The sequence below is a fragment of the Pan paniscus genome, chromosome 11 (assembly GCF_029289425.2).
Source record: "Pan paniscus chromosome 11, NHGRI_mPanPan1-v2.0_pri, whole genome shotgun sequence".
Lineage (NCBI taxonomy): Eukaryota > Metazoa > Chordata > Mammalia > Primates > Hominidae > Pan > Pan paniscus.
The window spans coordinates 25,034,708-25,060,180 of NC_073260.2; the positions used below are offsets into that span (position 1 = coordinate 25,034,708).

At 51.3% G+C, this 25,473-nt stretch overlaps 3 protein-coding genes across 12 annotated transcripts in view; 1 reads left to right on the plus strand and 2 right to left on the minus strand.

The window, feature by feature from the left end:
* Positions 1-6,377, plus strand: part of AKNA (AT-hook transcription factor) — a 62,466-nt gene extending 56,089 nt beyond the window's left edge. For all 10 annotated transcript variants that reach the window (XM_034928913.3, XM_055117720.2, XM_063594252.1 and 7 more), the window contains 3 exons: positions 400-516; positions 800-992; positions 5,193-6,377. In XM_034928913.3, coding sequence (XP_034784804.2) covers positions 400-516; positions 800-992; positions 5,193-5,445 — 563 coding nt within the window. In that variant the 3' untranslated portion in view covers positions 5,446-6,377. The remainder of the gene's footprint in view (positions 1-399; positions 517-799; positions 993-5,192) is intronic.
* Positions 6,378-6,606: 229 nt separating this feature from the next.
* Positions 6,607-14,351, minus strand: ORM2 (orosomucoid 2). Its single transcript, XM_034928918.4, has 6 exons — positions 12,470-14,351; positions 11,913-12,055; positions 11,641-11,711; positions 10,830-10,937; positions 10,574-10,677; positions 6,607-9,433 (listed from the first exon to the last, which is right to left on the minus strand). Exons 1-6 carry the CDS (start codon positions 12,581-12,583, stop codon positions 9,368-9,370), a joined length of 606 nt encoding a protein of 201 aa, XP_034784809.2. The 5' UTR covers positions 12,584-14,351; the 3' UTR covers positions 6,607-9,367.
* Positions 14,352-15,975: 1,624 nt separating this feature from the next.
* ORM1 (orosomucoid 1) lies at positions 15,976-21,198 on the minus strand. Its single transcript, XM_034928911.3, has 6 exons — positions 19,228-21,198; positions 18,670-18,812; positions 18,401-18,471; positions 17,592-17,699; positions 17,336-17,439; positions 15,976-16,196 (listed from the first exon to the last, which is right to left on the minus strand). The coding sequence occupies exons 1-6, from the start codon at positions 19,339-19,341 to the stop codon at positions 16,131-16,133; spliced, it is 606 nt and encodes a 201-aa protein (XP_034784802.1). The 5' UTR covers positions 19,342-21,198; the 3' UTR covers positions 15,976-16,130.
* Positions 21,199-25,473: the final 4,275 nt, after the last annotated feature.

Below are 25,473 nucleotides of genomic sequence, written 5' to 3' on the forward strand. Positions count from 1 at the left end.
ACTGTGGTTGGGGGGGGTGGTGGGCTGCATTTGGGAGAGCCCAGGCTTAGGATCCAAGGACCACTGCTTCCCAGCTCTGAGACCCTTGGCAAATTACTTGACGTCTTGGAGCCTTAATTTCCCCATCTGTAAAGTAGGGGAGTGAGGACAGTGGCTAGCCCAGTGGCTTGTTGGATTTGATAAAATAATGCAGGAAGGCCCTTAGCAGAGGGCCTGGCTCACTAAATGCTTGCTCTCACTGTCATGGTTGTTGTCAATGTCATCACCCAGATGGAGGCAGCTTGTCCCCTCCACAGTGGGTCCCGAGGAGAGCTCAGTGCTGCAGAAGGCCTGCATGGGGGCTCCTGATCTGATGATTTAGCTGTAATCCTCCCCTGACATCTCTTCCTCCTCTTCTAGGTGGTGCTGTCACAGGGGACCCACTGGGACCGCCTCCCGCTGATACCCTTCAGTGTCCCCTGTGTGGTCAAGTTGGGTCTCCCCCAGAGGCAGATGGTCCAGGCTCAGCCACCTCTGGTAGGGACAAATACTGTTTCTTCTCTTAGCCAGACCCTCAGCTCTCCTTGACCAGGGTTATTAGACCTGGGTGAGTTTAACTGGGGCAGCTGTTGTTCCAGTCTGGGACAGAGCAACTGGGGCAGAGGATTTGGTCCCCAAAGAGAGACCTCCCCAACATGGAGTCTCACAGGGTAGGGCCTGTCCAGCTCTCATAGGGGAAGGGCTGGGTGGACCCTCCATCTTTGGCTGGATCTGCCAAGTGGTCAGACTCTGTCTCTCTGTGCTGTTCCCTCCCTGATAGGGGCAGAGAAGGCCACCACGAGGAGAAAAGCACCTTCAACTCCCAGCCCCAAGCAGAGGAGCAAGCAGGCGGGGTCATCGCCACGCCCGCCCCCCGGACTGTGGTATCTGGCAACAGCGCCCCCAGCACCAGCCCCTCCGGCCTTTGCCTACATCTCCTCGGTTCCCATCATGCCTTATCCACCTGCCGCTGTGTAAGAGCCTTCATTCTGACCTTCCCAGCCTCTTTCTGTAGATCACTGAATATGTTAGCATTCAGACCTGGGTGGGGCAGCTGAGATGCAGTATACTCCTCCTGTGTTTTATCCCTGAGTGGATAACATGCAGTAGGAGCCCAACACTCATATAGTCACTCAACAAACCCATGTACCAAGAAGAGTGCTCAGCCCTGGGACCCAGCAGTGAAGGGGACTAGCAAGAGGGCCCTGCCCTCTGGGAGCTTATAACTTTGTGGAGACTGAGAATCCTAGCCATCTTCCATTTTCCTTATGGGTTTTCTCAGCAAGTAAGTGATGAGCACTGGGTTTTTTAATAGACTTTATTTTTTAGGACAGTTTTAGATTTATAGAGAAATTGAGCAGATAGTCCAGAGAGATTCCCACAATCCTCCTCACTCATGCACAAACAGTTTCCCCTATTATTAATATCTTACATTAATGTGGCACATTGGCCACGTTAATGAAGCCATATCCATACATTATTGGTAACTGAAGTTCGTAGTTCCTTCAGGCCGTTTTCCTCCAAAGTCCTGTCTCTATTCCAGGATCCCATCCACGATCCCATGTGGTATGCGATTGTCATGCCTCCTTAGGCTCCCCTCGGCTGTGACAGATCCTCAGACCTTCCTTGTTTTTGATGACCTGGACATCTTTGGGGAGTCCTGGTCGGGAATATTGTAGGACTTTTTGCACAGATTCTGGACGTAACATCAGTCAAGCCAGGAGAGGCAGGGCAGCCGAGACAGAAGTGGCTTGGGTTTGGAGTTGGCCAGAGCTACCGTGGAGTCCCATCTGCCCCCTAGTAGCACTGTGGCCTTGGCAAACTAACTTCCTCTCAGAGCCTCCACTTCCCCGTCTGTTAAATGGGGGAAGAGTCTCAACCACGTACTTAATCCTGTGCATGAGGATTAAGTGTGGCACATGGCAGGAACCAAATGAGAAGTGTGTGGAGTTTGTGGTGCCATGTGGTCACGTGCTCATTGCTGAGCAAACAGTAGCTTCGCCATCACAGAGAATGTTGCTGTTGCTCAGTGTTGTCACTAGTAGGAAGAAGAAGGAGTAAAAGTGGGTTCAACATGATAGGATTGTGCAGGGACAAAAGCCCAGTCCCCAGAAGTAGGAAACCTGTCTTCTTGTCTCAGCTGTCAGCAGCTACTTCTCTGCCTGCTTCCCCTGCTGTGAAATGAGTCGATTGGGACTGGATGTCTTCAGTGGCTGTGTTGCCAGAAGCCTGGGTGTGTAGGCAGTGAGGGCCTGCGTCACTGTGAGGGCTGGTGCTTGGTGGAGCAGGGACCCAAGGCGCCATCCAGCCCTGGTCCTCTGTTCGGGTACCAGGCCTATAAATGTGCTTTTAAAAATTTTTTATGTATATGTGTTTTCTGAGACAGGGCCTGGCTTTGTCGCCCAGGCTGGAGTGCAGTGGCGCCATCTTGGCTCACTGCAACCCCCATCTCCGAGATTCAAGCTATTCTCATGCCTCCTTCTCTCAAGTAGCTGGGAATACAATAGTGTGCCACCACACCCGGCTAATTTTTTTGGTATTTTTGGTAGAGATGGGTTTCGCCATGTTGGCCAGGCTGGTCTTGACCTCCTGGCCTCAGGTGATCTGCCCGCCTTGGCCTCCCAAAGCACTGGCATTACAAGGTGTAGCCACCGCGCCCGGTATGTAAATTTGCTTTCTTGCTGCCCTCTCAGCTGAGTCTAAGCAAGTCGTTAAGGAATCTTCCACTCCAGCAGAGATGAGAACCAATGCTGCATGCTCAGACCTCCAGCAGACACGGGGGAAAGCGCCTGCCAGTGTTCCAACTCATTGATCGGGAAAGCTTTTGCCCAGAATTTGGTGACCCCACGGTAGCCATGGAGTCTTTACTTCTCCTGAGGCCCCATTTCACATTCTTCCAGGCTCAGGCCTATGGGCAGAACTCACCAGGTTGCTGTTTCCAAGTCAGGATGGGCGGGTTATACCTATGCCTCAGTTTCCTTCTCTGCGAAGTGGGTTGTGCTGAGGATTGAATGAATTAATGCATGGAAAGCCCATAGTACATAGAAGTTGGCCAATAATGATGGTGCTTCTAATGCTGCTAGAATTTGCGCTGGTGACACCCTGAAGTTTCTCCAGCTGCTGGTCAGCAGGACTGAACAGGCCCAGTGGTTGAGACCAGTGTAGTTTGGAAAGCGGAGTGGGCCTGTGCTGCCCCCTGCTGGGCAGCCGCCCCATAGCCCCTGCAGCCGAGACTTTCCAGCCCAGAGGGACTTTTTCAGTGTTGGCCCTAGGGAGAGTTTTGGGTAACTTTCAGGCCAAGTTGGTCATCAAATTAACAGAAGATGGGGGTGTATGAAAACCCAGCCCAGACAGTCCCTACTTTTACAATGGTTCGATTTATGATTTTTCGACTTTACAGCGGGTTTATAGGGGCATAACCCCATTGTAATTTGAGGAGCCTCTGTAGTTACTTACACCAGACAGTCCCTAGAGGAGGGAGTGCAGGCTGCTGTTTTGGGGATGCAAGAAGCCCGTTCATACAGTTCAGATTATTTTATCAGCATCTGCTGCTTGCCAATTAGCACACATTAGATAGGTGGGGAGAGTCGGGCCCAGGTGTGAACCCATGGCTGCCCCTTCCAGCTGTCTGACTCTGGGTCTTAGGAGCTCACGTTTATGGAGCACTTACCGGAGCCAGGCAGTGCCAGCTTTTTACCTGAATTTTCCATCAACTCTAAGCTGAGAGGTTGCTAACTGTGGTCGTTTTAGGTGGGAAAACAGAGGCCTTGCAAAGTGACTTAGCTTGTCCAGAGTCCCATGAGTAGCCCAGCAGAATGACTGGGATTTGGGGCAGGGCTCCAGGGCCTGAGCTGCTAAGGCTGGTGCATTCTACTGCCTCCTGAATCACTTAGCTTCTCTGAGCTCCGCTTTGCTCATCTGTAAAATAAAGATAAAGGCACCAACTGGTACATGGGTACCAAAGATGAGGATGCCAGCCCTGGGCTAGGCACTGGGTTTAACTGTTGGAGGAACTGTCAGACTGTTTTCCACAGTGGCTCCACCATTTACATTCCCACCAGCAGTGCTGAGGATTCCAGTTTCTCCACATTCTTCTCAACACTTGTTGCTATCTGTCCTTTTTGATGTTGGGGGTGTGCAGTGGTTTCACTTTGCATTTCCTGATGGCTAAGGATATGCATCTTTTCATGTACGTATTGTCCATTTGAATAGCTCCTTTGGAGAAATGTCTGTTTGGATCATCTGTTTCTACACACTGTATAACAATGCAAGTTAGACAGGGGGGGCTCAGGAATAAAGCCAGAGTTTACAGTGTGCCAAGCAAGATGCCAATGAATGACTCTGCTGCGTCCTCCTAAACTTATTCCTGATTTAGGTCCATGCTTCTTTATCTCCCTCCTCCACCACACACACCCTTTATTTAACAGTGCTGAGGCCACACCCCCTCTTGCCTACTGCTGGTTTCCTTGAACCCTAAACTTAGTGGCCCTGATGGATGCCATTGTCACCTCTTAGGGAAATCCGTGCTTCATCTCAATGGGCTTGTCAGCCCATTCCCAGAGCACTTTAAAACAACACCTCACATTCCTATAGGACTGGGCTAGGAAGGATGCTCTTCTACCCACTTCCCAGGACATGGGGCCAGACCCTCCCACTCCTGCAGAATCCCTATTATTATTATTATTATTACTATTATTAATTATTAATTATTGCCTTTCTCCAGCACCCCTTGCTTGGCAAATGGAACCCCCAGATATTCTTCAATGAGGGGGTTTTGCTATCAAGCCTAGGGTGATCCTGGCCTTCCCAAGATCCGGCTCCAAGAAGGTTGCAGGAGTCCATGTTTTCTTGTCCCACTGTAACCCCAGAGCCTGGCACGCTGGCTGGCATGTACTAGATGGGCAGTAAATCAGATGAACAGGTAGATTGAACTTCCTGTCCTTGAACACCTGTTCTGGGTCAGGCACTCATGTTGTTATCTTCCTTCATCTTTCTGAGAAATCCCTGGATGTGTGCCCATTATTCCCATTTTAGAGGTAAAGAAACTGAGACCCAGAGAGTAGGAGCCAGTGGCCCAGCTGGGATTTAGAAGTGGGTCGACCCCACACACGGTGCTCCTCGGCTTGTCCCCAGCCCTCCCCATGTGTAACGAGCCCACTCACTTCTCTCCTCAGGTACTATGCGCCCGCAGGACCTACCTCAGCCCAACCAGCCACCAAGTGGCCGCCCACAGCCTCTCCCCCACCAGCCCGGAGACACCGGCACTCCATCCAGCTTGACCTGGGCGACCTAGAGGAGCTCAACAAGGCCCTGAGCCGGGCCGTGCAGGCTGCCGAGAGCGTCCGCTCCACCACCAGGCAGATGAGAAGCTCGCTGTCGGCCGACCTGCGCCAGGCTCACAGCCTGCGGGGCTCCTGCCTCTTCTGACTTCACTGGGGACCCAGAGGCAGATGAGTGGGTGGGTGGGCAGGTGGCCTGCCAGGCCAGGAGTGGGGTGGAGCTGCTGAGGCCCAGAAGGCCTGCATAGTTCCTCACCAGGAGGGTCTCCCTCCAGCACAGGCCCTGCCTGCTCAGTCCCTGTGCTTTCCAAGTGGAGGGGGTGTCAGCTCTGTCACCAAGAGAAGTGACTTCCCAGGAGCACCAGTCCCCTCACAGAGGTGCTGTGAGCGAGGCCTCCTTCGATCCAGGCAGAACCTCAGGCAGTCTCTCCTGGTCCTGCATGTGCGCAACTCCAGCTAATAATAGGTATTTTATATACAGATGGACAGATATTTTTTTAAACTGGGGAGTTTTCCTGATCTTGGGTCCTCCTTAGGGGGCCAGACAAGAAAGGAAAGGCCTATGGTTTCTGGAGCAAACCTGTCCCCCACCTGTGACCAGTCACTCTGGGGCAAGCATCACTGGGAAGGGCATAGCCGGAGACCTTTCTCCTAGTGACTGGTAGTCAGTGGGGCATTTTAGGATGTCAGGGCCCCAGGGTGACATGTGTCCAGCTTTTCTATGGCAGCAGAGGCCTTTCCCTCAGACAAGCTACAAAGTGCCCAGGATGCCATCCACCATGGTCCCCTTCAGTACCTCACGCATGGTCCCCAGCTTCTCCTAGGATCCCAGTGGCATTTATCAGTGGCCAGCTACCTGCCAGGCCCGGGCTGGGGCACGGTCTGCGGCCATGAAGCCAGGCCGCCTCCCGCACCCCTACCCCGTGGCAGCAGCATACCTCTGCATTTCTGGAATGTGTGTGCATCAATGATGTTTGTATATTTGAGGCATTTAAAAATCTATTTTCGTTACGAGGGCAAATGAAGAATGAATATTGATCTTAAAAAAAGAAAAGAAGACAAAAAAAATACCCAAAGCCATCCGTGTCTCTGCTGTATGTCATTAACTTTTGCCTTCAATGTCAAGTTTATGGGGTGGTAGGTTTGATGCCCAGCCAAGCCCTTTCCCAGGGGACCTTTTGGGTGCTCTGCCTGCCTCCCTCTGGTGGCTTCTGTTTCTCCAGTTTTCCCCCTTTGCCTATCTCAGAACCATAAATCTTTCAACTGCGGAGGGCTTTGAGGTGGGGCTGCCTAGCCAAGTCCCTTTTGACTGAGGCCAGAGATGTAAATGAGGCACACAGCAAGTTGCTGTCTACAAGAGTATGCACCTGGACTCTCCAGTGCTCCTTTCTTTCTTTTTTCTTTTTTCTTTTTTCTTTTTTTTTTTTTTTTTGAGACTGAGTTTCGCTCTGGTTGCCCAGGCTGGATGGAGTACAGTGGTGGAATCTCGGTTCACTGCAACCTCCGCCTCCCGGGTTCAAGTGATTCTCTTGCCTCAGCCTCTCGAGTAGCTGGGATTACAGGCATGCGCCACCACGTCTGGCTAATTTTGTATTTCTAGTAGAGACAGGGTTTCTCCATGTTGGTTGGGCTGATCTTGCACTCCCAGCCTCAGGTGATCCACCCACCTCAGCCTCCCAAATTGCTGGGATTACAGGCGTGAGCCATGGCGCCCAGCCTTCCAGTACTTTCAATAGCAAACAGCACCTGCCATTTAGGGAGCACCTGGTAGACCCTGATTCCGGTGCTAAGCACTGGGCATTGTCTGCTTCACACAGTCCATGTGCTAACCCTCAGGACCCTCACTCTGCCCCCCTTTTACTGATGAGGAGAGTGGGGTTCCAATGGGCCATCTGCCCAAACTGGTTTGGGAGAGAACCTGGGTTTAAACTCACATTGGTCTGACCCAAAGTCCACATTCTTTGTTATGTGTGTTTGCTTCCTCTACCTCCATGATTCTTTTTCTCTTGACCTCTGGTTTCTTCTTCACGTGGCTTTTTCTTCCACGTTCCCCACTTCTCGTCTCCCTTGCTTCTCCCTGCTCTGCCCATCATGACTCATTTCTGTTTCATTTTTCAGCGGATCCTCCTGAGTAGGGTTGAAAATGGTGTCTCACTGAAAGTAACACTGAAATGGAGAAACTTCTTGTAGGTTCTGAGCCTTCAGTTCCAGGACATTGTGGGACCCCAGAGGCTGTCCTGTCCACTTGCCTTCTGAGGACATCAGCTCGGTGTCCCCAGCCTCCGTGCTGTGGGCACAGCAGTGGTTTGGGTGCTGAGCAAAGGATGCTGTAGTCTTGGCCCTGTGGAGCTTGGCTGTTGGGACAGGAGGTACAAAGGGGAGTGGTGCCTGTGGACACAGGACTAGACCCCAGGACATCAGGGCCTCGGGCTCATGGTCCCATCACCCTGGATGGTGTACGCAGCTGCACACGTGGAATTGCTCAAACAATTCAGGCCCAACTTTTCTGCCACGGAAGGGGTGCTGCTTCCCTCACGTAACAAGAGGCTGTCAATCACGAGCACCCAGGTTGGAGTGAGGCCGGCCCTTTGTGGCTTGTGCCACTGAGTGGGCTGTGCCTCGGGCTTGGCTCCACCTCAGGGCTCCACATTTGCAGGATGTCAGCTGATTTCCAGGGACCAGCCTCACCCTTACGTGTTGTCTCCTTCTTCTGGGTCTCCCAGGTGAGCACCCTAAGAACACGTCCATGGAGACACCCAGCCCCTCTGGCCTGGGCCCCAAGCCCTCTGCATCCCCCCAGCCCTTCCCTGCCCTGCCCTGCCCTGGCCCAGGCAACCGCCTCTTGCCTAGTTGCCCACAGCAGCCTTCACTCGGGCCTTCCTGCCTCCAGCCTGGTCCCCCCAACGTGCCTCCCCCGATGGCCATGGTAATACTGGAATAAGGTCCTTGTGATTGGCACCACATGCCTGAAGTCTCCCCACCCCATCCACCTTGTATTTGTCTGTTCTCACATTGCTATAAAGAACTACCTGAGACTGGGTAGTTTATGAAAAAAAGAGATTTAATTGACTCACAGTTCCGCAGGCTTCAGAGGAAGCATGGCTGGGAGGCCTCAGGAAACTTACAATCATGGTGGAAGGCAAAGAGGAAGCAAGTCCCTTCTTCACAAGACAGCAGGAGAGACAGAGCGAAGGGGGAGGTGCTACACATTTTTAAACAATGAGATCTTGTGAGAAACAGCACTCGGGAGGTGGTGCTAAACCATTAGAAACCACCCCCATGATACAATCACCTCCCACCAGGACCCGCCTCCAACACATGGGGCTGAAAATTCCATGTGAGATTCGGGTGGGGACACAGAGCCAAACAATATCACACCTCCACTCCTGTTTAGAGTCTTCTGCCTCAAGTTTACTCAAATGCATCCTCTCATTTCCTTGCTTGCAGCAGAAACAGAAAAGGATTTTTTTTTTATGACTAGTTGAAGTTTTATTACAATCTTGCTATTAGGAGAAAGGCCTTACAGTAGTCTCAGTTTAGAAATTCACATTTGTTTGCTTGTATTGTTTTAAATGGACACATAATGTACATATTTATGGGGAACTGTGTGATAATGTTCCCAACACAAAGAAATGGTAAATGTTTGAGGTGGTGGAAATGACCCCGATTTGATCATCACACATTGTACACAGAACAGCAGGTTGTATTATGCTCCTCACCTTTGTAGATTGGTTCAAATGCCCCTTCCAGGAAGCCTTCCCAGATTTTCGCCCTGCAGAAGAAAGTGTCTTCCCACAGTGCTGGGCTCCCACAGCACTTGGTGCCTGTCATCCTCCATCCTGGCGTGTGTGGGGCTCTTCCCACCAGGGACAGCGTCTTATCCAGTGCCCAGCCAGGGTTGAACTCAGGGAGGCTTCAGAATGAATGAATGAACAAATGACTAACAGCTTAGCTGTTCCAAATACAGAAGCTTTATTGATGCAAGTGAGGGAAAAAGCTGAGGTACACATGTCGGGTTGGAGGGGGAGCATGGCCCCCAAGTCTCTGTCCTGATCCAAGGCTGTGTCCTGCTAGGATTCCCCCTCCTCCTGTTTCCTCTCCTTCTCCTGCTGCTTCTCCAGTGGCTCACACTTATCCTAGAAGGCAGCAGGGAATTGGGGTGAGGGAGAAGCAGAGGCATGGGGACAGAGTGGGAGGTCTTCCGGGGAGAGGGCAGAATGAGCTCTGGCCTGTGGAACCAGCTCAACCAGGGCTCCAACCCTGGCACTGACACTTCCCAGCTGGGTGATCTTGGGCAAGTCATTTTCTGTCTCTGAACCTCAGCTTACTTGCCTCTACAATGGGAGTTCAGACCCTTAAGAATCACTGGCATTTACTGAGCACATAGGACCTGCAGGGCCCTTATGCTGCAGCTCCTGAATTCCTCACAACCACCACTACTATGCAGATGATGTAACTGAGGAGCAGGGTGGCCTTGGGACCCATTCGAGGCTCCCTAGCCAGACAGTGGGGGTGCCAGGCTGTGGATCAGGTGAGCTGACTACAGTGGTTGCGTTCATAAGCCCTGTCCCAGGATCCTGGGGCTGGGGATGGGGGCAGGAGGTAGTTCACATCCCTGGTGGTCATCTCAGGTGGCAAATGGATGGAATTGTTTTTCTTTGAATAGTCATGGAAGTACTGCATGTATATATTTTAAAAATTGGAACCAGCTCATCGGTGCTGTGATTTCACAGGTATTAGGGCACAGGGCCACACCAACGCAAGTCTTCCAAACACAGGTTTAAAGAAAAGTGTTAAGGAGCTCATTATACAGTAATTCTCATTTGTAGCAAAAATCGGGATGGTGACTGTGGCCGTGCTGCAGTGTGGGTGACACTGAAAACCAGAGTATCCATTCCCCACTGCACGGGTATTAAAAATGAGCGGGGAGTGGAGGTGGGGTGAAAGCCTGGGGTTTGGGACGCGTCTGTAGGTGGTAACTCCCCGCATTACGTCCCCTCCAATTGCCAATCCCCCAACCCCGTGGCTCACGCTGTTCCCTCCTGTTAGCTTTGAGGTCCTCCCTGGTTTCACAGGGACTTCTCCCTCCTGGGCTCTCATCCACCACCCCTGGGCCTCTGTAGAGCTCAGCTGTCCCTACAGTGAGGCAGGTGCCTAAAAGCAGAAGATCTGCCTAGCTGTGCAGCCTTGCCTGGCAGCTCTCCTGCTCTGGGCCTCTGGGGCTGCCCGAGTTGGGCCATGGACAAGGTGGGCACTGCCCAATCCCTTGTGTTTACCTTTTTCCAATCGGTGTACACGACTTCTGACCTGGGAATGCACAAGCAGTCGAGAGCTTCGTAGAACTCTCCCAGTTGCTCCTTGGTCGTCTCTGGCTTGTCAGCTGCAGGGGGAGCAAGGAGACTGACTGGGGACATGGTGGGGCCTGGCGGGAGGCCAGGGAGGACTGGGGTTCTAGGGGCCAGCCCCAGGGGTGGGTGAATGGGGGGTGAGGCCTGAGAGGGGCATGAGTTTGGGGCTGCTAAGCATGCCTACCATAGAAAGACAGCCCCCAGTTCTTCTCATCGTCCAGGTAGGAACCAAACATCAAGGTCTTGGTGTCCCTGAGGAACAGCAGGTGAGCGACATGTTCTCGGCCTCCCTCTGGAAGAGAAAAAGAGCCTCTGGGTGAGAACATGAGATGGCACAATGGTGCCTGTCTTACAGGTGAGGAGGCCTAGATGTGTCCGGGGCCACAAAGCCCATCAGTGAAGGCCCGGGGCTCCTTTGGGCCACCGTGTGCCCAGCCCCTGCTGCGTGCCCGGCTCCACACCAAGCACTTTCTGTACATGAGATTTCAGGAGCCTCACACAGACTGTGGCTGTCAGGGCCTTTCTCCCCGTTTTACAGATGAGGAAAATGAGGCCCAGAGAGGAGGCTTGGGATGCTAAATGGTGTCAGTTCAGCTCCATCAGCTCCCTGCCATGTGCCACCTCTGCGGTGATGGGGGACATAGTTGAAGGTACCACCTCTCCAACATACAGGCTTCTACCATTGGTTTGCAAAGGATCTTAAAGAGGGCATGAGAGAGAGGCAGATCTGAAGCCAGCCTGGAGTTCCAATTCTAGTTCTAATTATAAGCTGTGTGACCTTGGGGAAACTATTTGAGGTCTCTGTTCTTCTGTTTCCTCATCTAATTCTCGCAGTGTCCTCTTAGAGTTGTTTCTGAGCACGTCGTTAGAGCTCAAAAATGTTACTGGTTATTTCTCTGTGCCCAAAGCCTCCAGGGCTCTACATCCAGCCCCCACCTTATGCTGGCCTGCCCTGTTCCCACGGTGAACCCTCCTGCCTGAGGGCTGGCCCTCACCATATCTGGAGACGGTCCCATTCTCCCGCTGGACATTCAGGTAACTGGAGTTATAGAAGCACTGGTTCTGGCTAAAGTCAACCAGAAGGCGGAAGAAAAACAGTAATGTTATTGAGGAGAAGTGGGCCAATCGCCCATCACAGTCCAGGGGCAAGAGTCTGGTGGAGATTAAAGCCAACCCTCCCGGTTCCACCCATGGGAAGGCCAAGGCCAGGAAGAGGGTCTTCTGGCCAGAAGCTGAGATGGGGGTGTGTTGGAATGGGGGCTCTCACCGGGTCTGGTACTCTCTGAGAAAGATCGTGTCCTCTGTCTTGTTGGGGGTAAAATAAAAGAAGGTTGCTTGGATCTCCTGAACCGACTTATTGTACTCCTCGTTTCGAAAGGCTGATGCGATATAAAACCACTTGCCAGAGATCTGGGGACAAGGTGGAAGCTGGTGATGGGGGCTTGATGCTGAATCTTTGACTGTCAGCTGGGAGGAGACTCAGGCAGATCTCTCCCTGATTTTGCAAATGGGGAGATGAGGCCCCTGGTGGGCAGTGTACATGCAGGAGCTCACCCTGAGGATCAGTCATTGCCCCCCAGGCAGCCCCTCCAGGCCCAGCACAGAACCGTCCTCCGTGAAGGACTCTGCAGTGAAGCTTCTGAGTTTGGAGGCAGGGGGTGCCTCCAGAGTCCCCTGGGCTGGTGAGAATTTCACCCTGGGGACCCAGAAGAGAAAAGGGCAGAGCCGGGAGTGGGGGTCCGACCACAGCCAGCAGGGAAAGGGAAGCCCAGAGAAGGGTGGCAGCTGCCCTGTGCTCAGGACAGGGCTAGCCCACGCACTCACCCGGTCCAGGGTGGCGTTGGTGATGGGCACCGGTACTAGGTTGGCACACAATGGGATCTGGGCTTCCAGCAGAGGTAGGAGGCTCAGGACTGTAAGAACCCAGGACAGCGCCATACTGAGACCAGGAGGCACGTGGAGCCAGGCAGTGCTGGTGGCTGCAGGGTGCAGTCACCTTTATAATAAACTATGGGCGGTCACTTGGAGCCCAGCAAAAGTTTACTCTGTGTCTGTGACACAATCCTGCCAGCACTTGGGAAATGCCTCGCACAAAACCTCCCCCAAAGGCCAGCTCGGAGCACCGCCTCCAAACCCAGGTCTAATTTGAGTTCCTCACATGGAGAGGTTACAAAAGCCCTAGAGTATGGCTGCCCAAGGCCAAGGTGGGTGCGGGGCTGCAGCAACATTAGTAAACGTGTGAGTCCACAGATTTCCGTAGAGAGGCCTCCCGCTCAGTAATCTCATGTCTTCATTCAATTCCTATCCCTCTGAGTGCCAAGACTTACTTCAGTGGGACCCAGCCACAAACCTAATGATGAAGCACCTTTGAGGGTCCCCAGGCAGGCATGGGATGTATGTTGTGGCGGGGAGAGTTGGGGTGAGGGATGCCGGGGAAGACAAACATGGATTCAGTTCCACTGAGTGTGGCAACAGCTATGTCAGAGCCAAAGTTCAATGGGGCCCCAACCCAGCCCTGGACGCAGGCACATTTCCAAAAAGGGACATCCAAGTCGAATGTCTATTTCCAGTAAATATACTACTCAAAGCATCTCCCAGCATCTCAAACAGGAAACTGTCTCCCTGTTGTCCCCCATTCCCTGCCATCTGAGCAGGCAGCTTGCTTCTCTTTCACCAATACGCCCCCCAATCCTGGAGCAGTGCCCAGCACTTCAAGGGCACTCGGTGTATACTGTGGAATGAGTGATTCCGTGGCCCATTTGCGTTCCTACCTTATGGGTCACGTCTTTATTTGTATGAATAAATACTTTCAGAAAGTATTTTTTTTTTTTTTTTCTCAGAGACGGAGTTTCGCCATTTTGCTCTTGTTGCCCAGGCTGGAGTGCAATGGCTCAATCTTGGCTCACCACAACCTCCCCTGCTGGTTTCAAGCAATTCTCTTGCCTCAGCCTCCCGAGTCGCTGGGATTACAGGTATGTGCTACCACGCCTGGCTAATTTTGTATTTTTAGGAGAGATGGGGTTTCTCCACGTTGGTCAGGCTGGTCTCGAACTCCCTACCTCAGGTGATCCGCCCGCCTCGGCCTCCCGAAGTGCTGGGATTACAAGCATGAGCCGCCGCGCCTGGCCTTCCAGAGCTCCTTTCAACAGTGAACAGCAGCTGCTGTTTAGGGAGCACCTGCTGGACCCTGATTCTTACGCTAAACACCGGGCATTGTCTGCTTCACACAGTCCCTGTACTAGCTCTCAGGACCCTCACTCTGCCACCCTTTTACTGATGAGGAGAGTGAGGTTCCACTGGGCCATCTGCCCAGACTGGTTTGGGAGAGAGCCTGGGTTTGAACTCACATTAGTTTGACTCCAAAGTCCACATTCTTTGTTATGTGTGTTTTTTGCTTCCTCTACCTCCATGATTCTTTTTCTCTTGACCTCTGGTTTCTTCCTCACGTGGCTTTTCCTTCCATGTTCCCCACTTCTCGTCTCCCTTGCTTCTCCCTGCCCTGCCCACCACGACTCATTTCTGTTTCATTTTTCAGCGGATCCTCCTGAGTAGGGTTGAAAATGGTGTCTCACTGAAAGTAACACTGAAATGGAGAAACTTCTTGTAGGTTCTGAGCCTTCAGTTCCAGGACATTGTGGGACCCCAGAGGCTGTCCTGTCCACTTGCCTTCTGAGGACATCAGCTTGGTGTCCCCAGCCTCCGTGCTGTGGGCACAGCAGTGGTTTGGGTGCTGAGCAAAGGATGCTGTAGTCTTGGCCCTGTGGAGCTTGGCTGTTGGGACAGGAGGTACAAAGGGGAGTGGTGCCTGAGGACACAGGACTGGACCCTGGGGTGTCAGAGCCTCAGGCTCATGGTCTTATCACCCTGGATGGTGTAGGCAGCTGCACACGCGGAATTGCTCAAACAATTCAGGCCCAACTTTTCTGCCACGGAAGGGGTGCTGCTTCCCTCACGTAACAAGAGGCTGTCAATCATGAGCCCCCAGGTCTGGGTGAGGCCGGCCCTTCGTGGCTTGTGCCACTGAGTGGGCTGTGCCTCGGGCTTGGCTCCACCTCAGGGCTCCACATTTGCAAGATGTCAACTGATTTACAGGGACCAGCCTCACCCTTACGTGTTGTCTCCTTCTTCTGGGTCTCCCAGGTGAGCACCCTGAGGACACGTCCATGGAGACACCCAGCCCCTCTGGCCTGGGCCCCAAGCCCTCTGCATCACCCCAGCCCTTCCCTGCCCTGCCCTGGCCCAGGCAACCGCCTCTTGCCTAGTTGCCCACAGCAGCCTTCACTCGGGCCTTCCTGCCTCCAGCCTGGTCCCCCCAACGTGCCTCCCCCGATGGCCATGGTAATACTGGAATAAGGTCCTTGTGATTGGCACCACATGCCTGAAGTCTCCCCACCCCATCCACCTTGTATTTGTCTGTTCTCACATTGCTATAAAGAACTACCTGAGACTGGGTAGTTTATGAAAAAAAGAGGTTTAATTGACTCACAGTTCCGCAGGCTTCAGAGGAAGCATGGCTGGGAGGCCTCAGGAAACTTACAATCATGGTGGAAGGCAAAGAGGAAGCAAGTCCCTTCTTCACAAGACAGCAGGAGAGACAGAGCGAAGGGGGAGGTGCTACACATTTTTAAACAATGAGATCTTGTGAGAAACAGCACTCGGGAGGTGGTGCTAAACCATTAGAAACCACCCCCATGATACAATCACCTCCCACCAGGACCCGCCTCCAACACATGGGGCTGAAAATTCCATGTGAGATTCGGGTGGGGACACAGAGCCAAACAATATCACACCTCCACTCCTGTTTAGGGTCTTCTGCCTCAAGTTTATTCAAATGCATCCTCTCATTTCCTTGCTTGCAGCAGAAACAGAAAGGGTTTTTTTTTTATGACTAGTTGAAGTTTTATTACAATCTTGCTATTAGGAGAAAGGCCTTACAGTAGTCTCAGTTTAGAAATTCACATTTGTTTGCTTATATTATTTTAAATGGACACATAATGTACATATTTATGGGCACTGTGTGATACTGAATGTTCCCAACACAAAGAAATGGTAAACGTTTGAGGTGGTGGAAATGACCCCGATTTGATCATCACACATTGTACACAGAACAGCAGGTTGTATTATGCTCCTCATCTTTGTAGATTGGTTCAGATGCCCCTTCCAGGAAGCCTTCCCAGATTTTTGCCCTGCAGAAGAAAGTGTCTTCCCACAGTACTGGGCTCCCACAGTACTCGGTGCCTGTCATCCTCCATCCTGGCACGTGTGAGGCTCTTCCCACCAGGGACAGCGTCTTATCCAGTGCCCAGCCAGGGTTGAACTCAGGGCAGGCTTCAGAATGAATGAATGAACAAATGACTAACAGCTTAGCTGTTCCAAACACAGAAGCTTTATTGATGCAAGTGAGGGAAAAAGCTGAGGTACACATGTCGGGTTGGAGGGGCAGGATGGCCCCCAAGTCTCTGTCCTGATCCAAGGCTGTGTCCTGCTAGGATTCCCCCTCCTCCTGTTTCCTCTCCTTCTCGTGCTGCTTCTCCAGTGGCTCACACTTATCCTAGAAGGCAGCGGGGAGTTGGGGTGAGGGAGAAGCAGAGGCATGGGGACAGGGTGGGAGATCTTCCGGGGAGAGGGCAGAATGAGCTCTGGCCTGTGGAATCAGCTCAACCAGGGCTCCAACCCTGGCACTGTCACTTCCCAGCTGGGTGATCTTGGGCAAGTCATTTTCTGTCTCTGAACCTCAGCTTGCTTGCCTCTACAATGGGAGCTCAGACTCTTAAGAATCACTGGCATTTACTGTGCACTTAGGACCTGCCAAGCCCTTATGCTGCAGCTCCTGAATTCCTCACAACCATCACTACTATGCAGATGATGTAACTGAGGAGCAGGGTGGCCTTGGGACCCATTCGAGGCTCCCTAGCCAGACAGTGGGGGTGCCAGGCTGTGGATCAAGTGAGCTGACTACAGTGGTTGCGTTCATAAGCCCTGTCCCAGGATCCTGGGGCTGGGGATGGGGGCAGGAGGTAGTTCACATCCCTGGTGGTCATCTCAGGTGGCAAATGGATGGAATTGTTTTTCTTTGAATAGTCATGGAAGTACTGCATGTATATATTTTAAAAATTGGAACCAGCTCATCGGTGCTGTGATTTCACAGGTATTGGGCACAGGGCCACACCAACGCAAGTCTTCCAAACACAGGTTTACAGAAAAGTGTTAAGGAGCTCATTATACAGTAATTTTCATTTGTAGCAAAAATCGGGATGGTGACTGTGGCCGTGCTGCAGTGTGGGTGACACTGAAAACCAGAGTATCCATTCCCCACTGCACGGGTATTAAAAATGAGCGGGGAGTGGAGGTGGGGTGAAAGCCTGGGGTTTGGGACGCGTCTGTAGGTGGTAACTCCCCGCATTACGTCCCCTCCAATTGCCAATCCCCCAACCCCGTGGCTCACGCTGTTCCCTCCTGTTAGCTTTGAGGTCCTCCCTGGTTTCACAGGGACTTCTCCCTCCTGGGCTCTCATCCACCACCCCTGGGCCTCTGTAGAGCTCAGCTGTCCCTACAGTGAGGCACGTGCCTAAAAGCAGAAGATCTGCCTAGCTGTGCAGCCTTGCCTGGCAGCTCTCCTGCTCTGGGCCTCTGGGGCTGCCCGAGTTGGGCCATGGACAAGGTGGGCACTGCCCAATCCCTTGTGTTTACCTTTTTCCAATCGGTGTACACGACTTCTGACCTGGGAATGCGCAAGCAGTCGAGAGCTTCGTAGAACTCTCCCAGTTGCTCCTTGGTCGTCTCTGGCTTGTCAGCTGCAGGGGGAGCAAGGAGACTGACTGGGGACATGGTGGGGCCTGGCGGGAGGCCAGGGAGGACTGGGGTTCTAGGGGCCAGCCCCAGGGGTGGGTGAATGGGGGGTGAGGCCTGAGAGGGGCATGAGTTTGGGGCTGCTAAGCATGCCTACCATAGACAGACAGCCCCCATTTCTTCTCATCGTTCACATCAAAAGCAAGCATGTAGGTCTTGGTGTCCCTGAGGATCAGCAAGTGAGCGAAATGCTCTTGGCCTCCCACTGGAAGAGAAAAAGAGCCTCTGGGTGAGAACATGAGATGGCACAATGGTGCCCGTCTTACAGGTGAGGAGGCCTAGGTGTGTCCGTGGCCACACAGCCCATCAGTGAAGGCCCGGGGCTCCTTTGGGCCACCGTGTGCCCAGCCCCTGCTGTGTGCCCGGCTCCACGCCAAGCACTTTCTGTACATGGGATCTCAGGAGCCTCACACAGACCGTGGCTGTCAGGGCCTTTCTCCGTTTTACAGATGAGGAAAATGAGGCCCAGAGAGGAGGCTCGGGATGCTAAATGGTGTCAGTTCAGCTCCATCAGCTCCCTGCTATGTGCCACCTCTGCGGTGATGGGGGACATAGTTGAAGGTACCACCTCTCCAACATACAGGCTTCTACCATTGGTTTGCAAAGGATCTTAAAGAGGGCATGAGAGAGAGGCAGATCTGAAGCCAGCCTGGAGTTCCAATTCTAGTTCTAATTATAAGCTGTGTGACCTTGGGGAAACTATTTGAGGTCTCTGTTCTTCTGTTTCCTCATCTAATTCTCGCAGTGTCCTCTTAGAGTTGTTTCTGAGCACGTCGTTAGAGCTCAAAAATGTTACTGGTTATTTCTCTGTGCCCAAAGCCTCCAGGGCTCTACATCCAGCCCCCACCTTATGCTGGCCTGCCCTGTTCCCACGGTGAACCCTCCTGCCTGAGGGCTGGCCCTCACCATATCTGGAGACGGTCCCATTTTCCCGCTGGACATTCAGGTAGGTGGTGTTATAGAAGCACTGGTCCTGTCTAAAGCCAAACAGAAGGCGGAAGGAAAACAGGAAGATTATTGAGAAGTGGGCCAATCGCCCATCACAGTCCAGGGGCAAGAGTCCGGTGGAGATTAAAGCCAGCCCTCCCGGTTCCACCCATGGGAAGGCCAAGGCCAGGAAGAGGGTCTTCTGGCCAGAAGCTGAGATGGGGGTGCATTGGAATGGGGGCTCTCACCGGGTCTGGTACTCTCTGAGAAAGATCGTGTCCTCTGTCTTGTTGGGGGTAAAATAAAAGAAGGTTGCTTGGATCTCCTGAACCGACTTATTGTACTCCTCGTTTCGAAAGGCTGATGCGATATAAAACCACTTGCCAGTGATCTGGGGAGAAGGTCGGAGGTAGTGATGGGGGCTTGATGCTGAATCTTTGACTGTCAGCTGGGAGGAGACTCAGGCAGATCTCTCCCTGATTTTGCAAATGGGGAGATGAGGCCCCTGGTGGGCAGTGTACATGCAGGAGCTCACCCTGAGGATCAGTCATTGCCCCCCAGGCAGCCCCTCCAGGCCCAGCACAGAACCGTCCTCCGTGAAGGACTCTGCAGTGAAGCTTCTGAGTTTGGAGGCAGGGGGTGCCTCCAGAGCCCCCTGGGCTGGTGAGAATTTCACCCTGGGGACCCAGAAGAGAAAAGGGCAGAGCCGGGAGTGGGGGTCCGACCACAGCCAGCAGGGAAAGGGAAGCCCAGAGAAGGGCGGCAGCTGCCCATGTGCTCAGGACAGGGCTAGCCCACGCACTCACCCGGTCCAGGGTGGCGTTGGTGATGGGCACCGGTACTAGGTTGGCACACAATGGGATCTGGGCTTCCAGCAGAGGTAGGAGGCTCAGGACTGTAAGAACCCAGGACAGCGCCATACTGAGACCAGGAGGCACGTGGAGCCAGGCAGTGCTGGTGGCTGCAGGGTGCAGTCACCTTTATAATAAACTATGGGCGGTCACTTGGAGCCCAGCAAAAGTTTACTCTGTGTCTGTGACACAATCCTGCCAGCACTTGGGAAATGCCTCGCACAAAACCTCCCCCAAAGGCCAGCTCGGAGCACCGCCTCCAAACCCAGGTCTAATTTGAGTTCCTCACATGGAGAGGTTACAAAAGCCCTAGAGTATGGCTGCCCAAGGCCAAGGTGGGTGCGGGGCTGCAGCAACATTAGTAAACGTGTGAGTCCACAGATTTCCGTAGAGAGGCCTCCCGCTCAGTAATCTCATGTCTTCATTCAATTCCTATCCCTCTGAGTGCCAAGACTTACTTCAGTGGGACCCAGCCACAAACCTAATGATGAAGCACCTTTGAGGGTCCCCAGGCAGGCATGGGATGTATGTTGTGGCGGGGAGAGTTGGGGTGAGGGATGCCGGGGAAGACAAACATGGATTCAGTTCCACTGAGTGTTGCAACAGCTGTGTCAGAGCCAAAGTTCAATGGGGCCCCAACCCAGCCCTGGACGCAGGCACATTTCCAAAAAGGGACATCCAAGTCGAATGTCTATTTCCAGTAAATATACTACTCGAAGCATCTCCCAGCATCTCAAACAGGAAACTGTCTCCCTGTTGTCCCCCATTCCCTGCCATCTGAGCAGGCAGCTTGCTTCTCTTTCACCAATACGCCCCCAATCCTGGAGCAGTGCCCAGCACTTCAAGGGCACTCGGTATATACTGTGGAATGAGTGATTCCATGGCCCATTTGTGTTCCTACCTCACAGGTCAAGTCTTTATTTGTATGAATAAATACTTTCAGAAAGTATTCATTTTTTTTTTTTTTTTGATACGGAGTTTCACTCCCGTCCCCCAGGCTGGAGTGCAATGGCTCGATCTGGGCTCACTGCAACCTGTGCCTCCTGGGTTCAAGCGATTCTCCTGCCTCAGCCTCCTGAGTCGCTGGGATTACTGGTGCCCTCCACAACGCCCAGCTAATTTTTTTTGTTGTTGTTATTTTCAGTAGAGATGGGGTTTCTCCATGTTCGCCAGGCTGGTCTGGAACTCCCGACCTCAGGTGATTCACCCGTCTCAGCCTCCCAAAGTGCTGGGATTACTCAGAAAGTATTCTTATGGTATGATTATAATTTTGCATTCTTATTCATTTCATTCTGAATACTTTTTCATATTTCAGTGTAGTTTGTAGTTAAAAGCTTAATGGAGCCAAGATGGGAGAGTCACCTGAGGCCTGGAGTTCAAGACTAGCCTGGGCAACATAGTGAGACCCTATCATCTTTACACAAAAATATTTAAAAATTAGCCAGGTCAGCCGGGCGTGGTGGCTCACGCCTGTAATCCCAGCACTTTGGGAGGCTGAGGCGGGCGGATCATGAGGTCAGGAGATTGAGACCATCCTGGCTAACATGGTGAAACCCCATCTCTACTAAAAATACAAAAACAAAATTAGCTGGGCGTGGTGGTGGGCGCCTGTAGTCCCAGCTACTCGGCAGGCTGAGACGGGAGAATGGCGTGAACCTAGGAGGCAGAGCTTGCAGTGAGCCGAGATGGCGCCACTGCACTCCAGCCTGGGTGACAGAGTGAGACTCCATCTGAAGGGAAAAAAAAAAACAAAAAAAAAATTAGCCAGGTCTGGTGCCATGTGCCTGAAAGCCTAGCTACTCTGGAGTCTGAGGCTGGAAGATTGCTTGAGCCCAGGAGTTCAAAGCTGCAGTAAGCTGTGATTTTGCCACTACACTCCAGCCTGTATGATGGAGCAAGAGACCCTGTCTCAAAAATAAATAAATAAAAGTGTAATGGATGCACAACTTTTCATTCACTTACTCTATTCTTTTTTTGTTTTTGTTTTTGTTCTGAAATGGCATCTCACTCTGTCGCCCAGGCTGGAGTGTAGTGGTGGGGATCTTGGCTCACTCCAACCTCTGCCACCCAGGCTCAAGAGATCCTCCCAGCTCAGCCTCCCGAGTAGCTAGGACCACAGGTGCGTGCCACCACACCTGGCTAACTTTTTGTAATTTTGTAGAGATAGGGTTCTCATCATGTTGCTCAGGTTGGTCTCGAACTTCTGAGCTTAAGCAATCTGCCCACCTCGGCCTCCCAGAGTACTGGGATTACAGGCATGAGCCACTGTGCCTGGCCCGCTTACTATATTCTAACCTACTTAGTCATGTCCTTTATGTCTACGGAACTTTTTTTTTTTTCAGGCTCTTCAAGTTGGAGTGCAGTGGTATGAATCATAGCTCAACTGCAGCCTCAAACTCCTGGGCTCAAGCAATCCTCCCACCTCAGCCTCTGGAGTAGCTAGGACTACAGGCATGCACCACCACACTTGGCTAATTAAATTTAAAAGACAAAAAATTGTAGAGACAGAGTCTCACTATGTTGCCCAGACTGGTCTTGAACTTCTGGCCTCAAGTGATCCTCCTGCCTCAGCCTCCCAAAGTGCTGGATTATAGGCGTAAGCCACCACTCCCAGCCTATCTAACAGCATTTCATATTGTGATTTTTCCTTGGATGATAAGTGTCAGAGAGCAGCCAATTTCCCTTTTAAAATTACCATAGTATCCAAGGGAAAGGAAACCACGTGCTATGCACAAAGTCTTACATATTAATGTTCATAACAGCATTGCTCAAAATAGCCAAAATTAGAAATAATCCAAGGGCGGGGCACCACGGCTCACGCCTGTAATCCCAGCACTTTGGGAGGCCGAGGTGGGCGGATCACAAGGTCAAGAGATCGAGACAAGCCTGGCCAACATGGAGAAACTCCATCTCTACTAAAAATACAAAAATTAGCTGAGTGTGGTGGCATGCGCCTGTAGTACCAGCTACTCGGGAGGCTGAGGCAGGAGAATCGCTCGAACCTGGGAGGTGGAGCTTGCAGTGAGCCGAGATCATGCCACTGCACTCCAGCCTGGTGACAGAGCAAGACTCTGTCTAAAAAACAAAAACAAAAACAAAAGCAAAAACAAAAACCAAAAAAAAAGAAACAATCCAAATGCCCATCAACAGGAAAATGGTAAATAAAAATGTGGCATTTTCTTACAAAGGAATATTACTTAACAATAAAAATAGTTAAACTATTGATACATATAACACCATGGATGAATCTCAAAAACGCTATGCTGAACAAAAGAAGCCAGATACAAAGGAGCTTATATACTGTATGGTTCTGTTCTAGAACAGCTCAAACAAATCTATAATTTTAGAAATCAGATCAGTGGTTGCCAAGGGCAAAAGAGGGCAATTTGACTGCAAAAGCATATGAGAGAACACTGAAGTGGATGACAACGATCCAGGTTGTCATCGTGGTGGCCATTATACACACGCGTATAGTTGTAAAAACTAATTGAACAGTAAACCTAAAATGTGTGCATTTTCTTTTATTTATTCAACCTCAAGAAAGCCGATGATTTAAAAACCCTCCTCCCAAACATGACAAATCCAAAAGCACTAAGGATTTTGAATGTCAGTTTGGCAGTGTACAAGTGAGTCTCCTTATCCCCATCCTTGTCAGAACAGAAATGACCCTTTTTTTTCCTTTCTTTTTTGTGTTTTTGCCAGCTTGGTTTGTTTCTTGAATTTACATTGCTCTAATTTGAGGCTTGAAACAATGATTGGAGTTATCAAGAGGGAAGAGCGCAGGTGAGAGAGTGGGTGTATCAGGGAGCTGGAAAGTCTGTGCAGCTGGAGCACATGATAAGTGGGAGTGGCCAGACTTTATGTTGAAGAGGTTGGCAGGAGATGGAGCCTGCAGGGCATGGAAGCCAGGCTGAGGGGTTCGCTAGACTTAGGAGGTGTAGGAGAGAAATGGAAAGATTTTCAAAGGGGTTGGAAAGGCATAACCAGATTGGTTCTTCAGAAAGATCGCTCTGTCTGAATGGGAAGAATGGGGAGGGCTAGGGTAGGAGATTAAACCTGAGAAACCAGCTGGAGCTGATGCAGTGGTCCAGGGGTGAGATGATGGGGACAGACTCCAGATACCATTCATCTATCTAACATCTATCTATCATCTATCTATCTATCTATCTATCTATCTATCTATCTATCTATCTATCATCTATCTATCTACCTATCATCTATCATCTATCTCTATCTATCTATCTATCATCTACCTATCATCTATCATCTATCTCTATCTATCTATCTATCTACATCTATCTATCTATCTATCTATCTATCTATCTATCTATCTATCTATCTATCTATCTGAGACAAGGTTTCACTCTGTCGCCCAGGCTGGAGTGCAGTGGCACCATCTCAGTTCACTGCAGCCTCCGCTTCCCGAGTTCCAGCAATTCTCCTATCCAGCCTCCCTAGTAGCTGGGATTACAGGTGTCACTACCGCACCTGGCTAATTTCTTTTGTATTTTTGGTAGGGACAGGGTTTCGCCATGTTGGCCAGGCTGATCTTGAACTCCTGACCTCAAGTGATCCACCCGCCTTGGCCTTCCAAAGTGCTGGGATTTCAGGTGTAAGCCACCGTGCCCAGCCCAGATACCATGTATTTTGAGGAGAAGCTGAGCATTGTGTGGGGACAGCACCACCATTAGACCTGGACTATTGGGGCCCAGGGATTTAGAGAGCCCCACATATCACACCCACCCACACACCCACACACACACAACAGTTTATTAAATAACAGATAAGCACCTCTGTCCTTTGGGATCTGGTGCCTGGTACTGGCACAGTGGCACCCACATCACTGATTATTCTCTTTCACAACCAGCACTGTTCAGGCCCCAGGAAACAATCTCTACATGTGGCACTCGACTCTGAAAACAACAGGTCAAGTGTCCTGATACTTCGTGGATGATGCCACCGCAGACATAGGAGACAGACACTGCTTCAAGAGAGGATTTGAGTGAACTTGGAGGTAAGAAAAAAGACAAATTAACATTTTAACTCTTCCCTTTCAGCATAAATGCCAACAAAAAAACTCTTGTTTTGCCAGAAACACTGAAAGTCTATTTTCTTGCAATGTGTGGTTAGAGAGATCCTCCTGATTTAGAAATAAACAGTACATGCAACAGTTGCACATGGTTGCTGAGAAACATTTGGCAATATTGCATCATAATTACTCCTAAATGTGTGTGTCTGATGTCGGTAGATGGTGCCCACATACAGCCTGAATCTAGTTCTTTTTCTCTTTATTTTTTTGAGACAGAGTCTGGCTCTGTCACCCAGGTTGGAGTGCAGTGGCACAATCTTGGCTTACTACAACCTCCATCTCCCAGGTTCAAGCAATTCTCCTGCCTCAGCCTCCCGAATAACTGGGATTACAGGCGCCTGCCACCACACCTGGCTAATTTTTATATTTTTAGTACGGACGGGGTTTCATCATGTTGGCCAGGCTCGTCTCAAACTCCTGACCTCAAATGATCCGCCTGCCTCGACCTCCCAAAGTGCTGGGATTACGGTTGTGAGTCACTGCGTCAGGACAATTGAATCTGGTTCTTGACATGGGCATGTAGAGGCTGCATGCTAGCCTCGTGAATAATTTTTAATTGTACAAATCTTTTGGGCACGATTTAATTAATTAATTTCTTTCTTTTTTTTTTTTTTTCGAGACGGAGTCTCGCTCTGTTGCCCAGGCTGGAGTGCAGTGGCACAATCTCAGCTCACTGCAAGCTCCACCTCCTGGGTTCACGCCATTCTCCTGCCTCAGCCTCCTGAGTAGCTGGGAATACAGGCGCCCGCCACCACGCCCGGCTAATATTTTTTTGTATTTTTTTAGTAGAGACAGGGTTTCACCGGGTTAGCCAGGATGGTCTCGATCTCCTGACCTTGTGATCCACCCGCCTCAGCCACCCAAAGTGCTGGGATAATTAATTAAATTTCTAAAACTTAAAGGTAAACATGTCAGCTTCATTTAAAATACTTTTGATTTATAACGTTCAGGCACTTAGGCCAATGGGATCTGGGGTCTCCGTCTGCTCGAGTGTAGAGATCCCAGGCGCAGCCTGTGTAGGGGAAGGGTGAATAAGGAGAGCTACCGCCATTCAAAGCGGAGCTGTGCACTGTGAATGCAGTACAGAGGCGCTTCTGAGTGCCTCTCCTCGG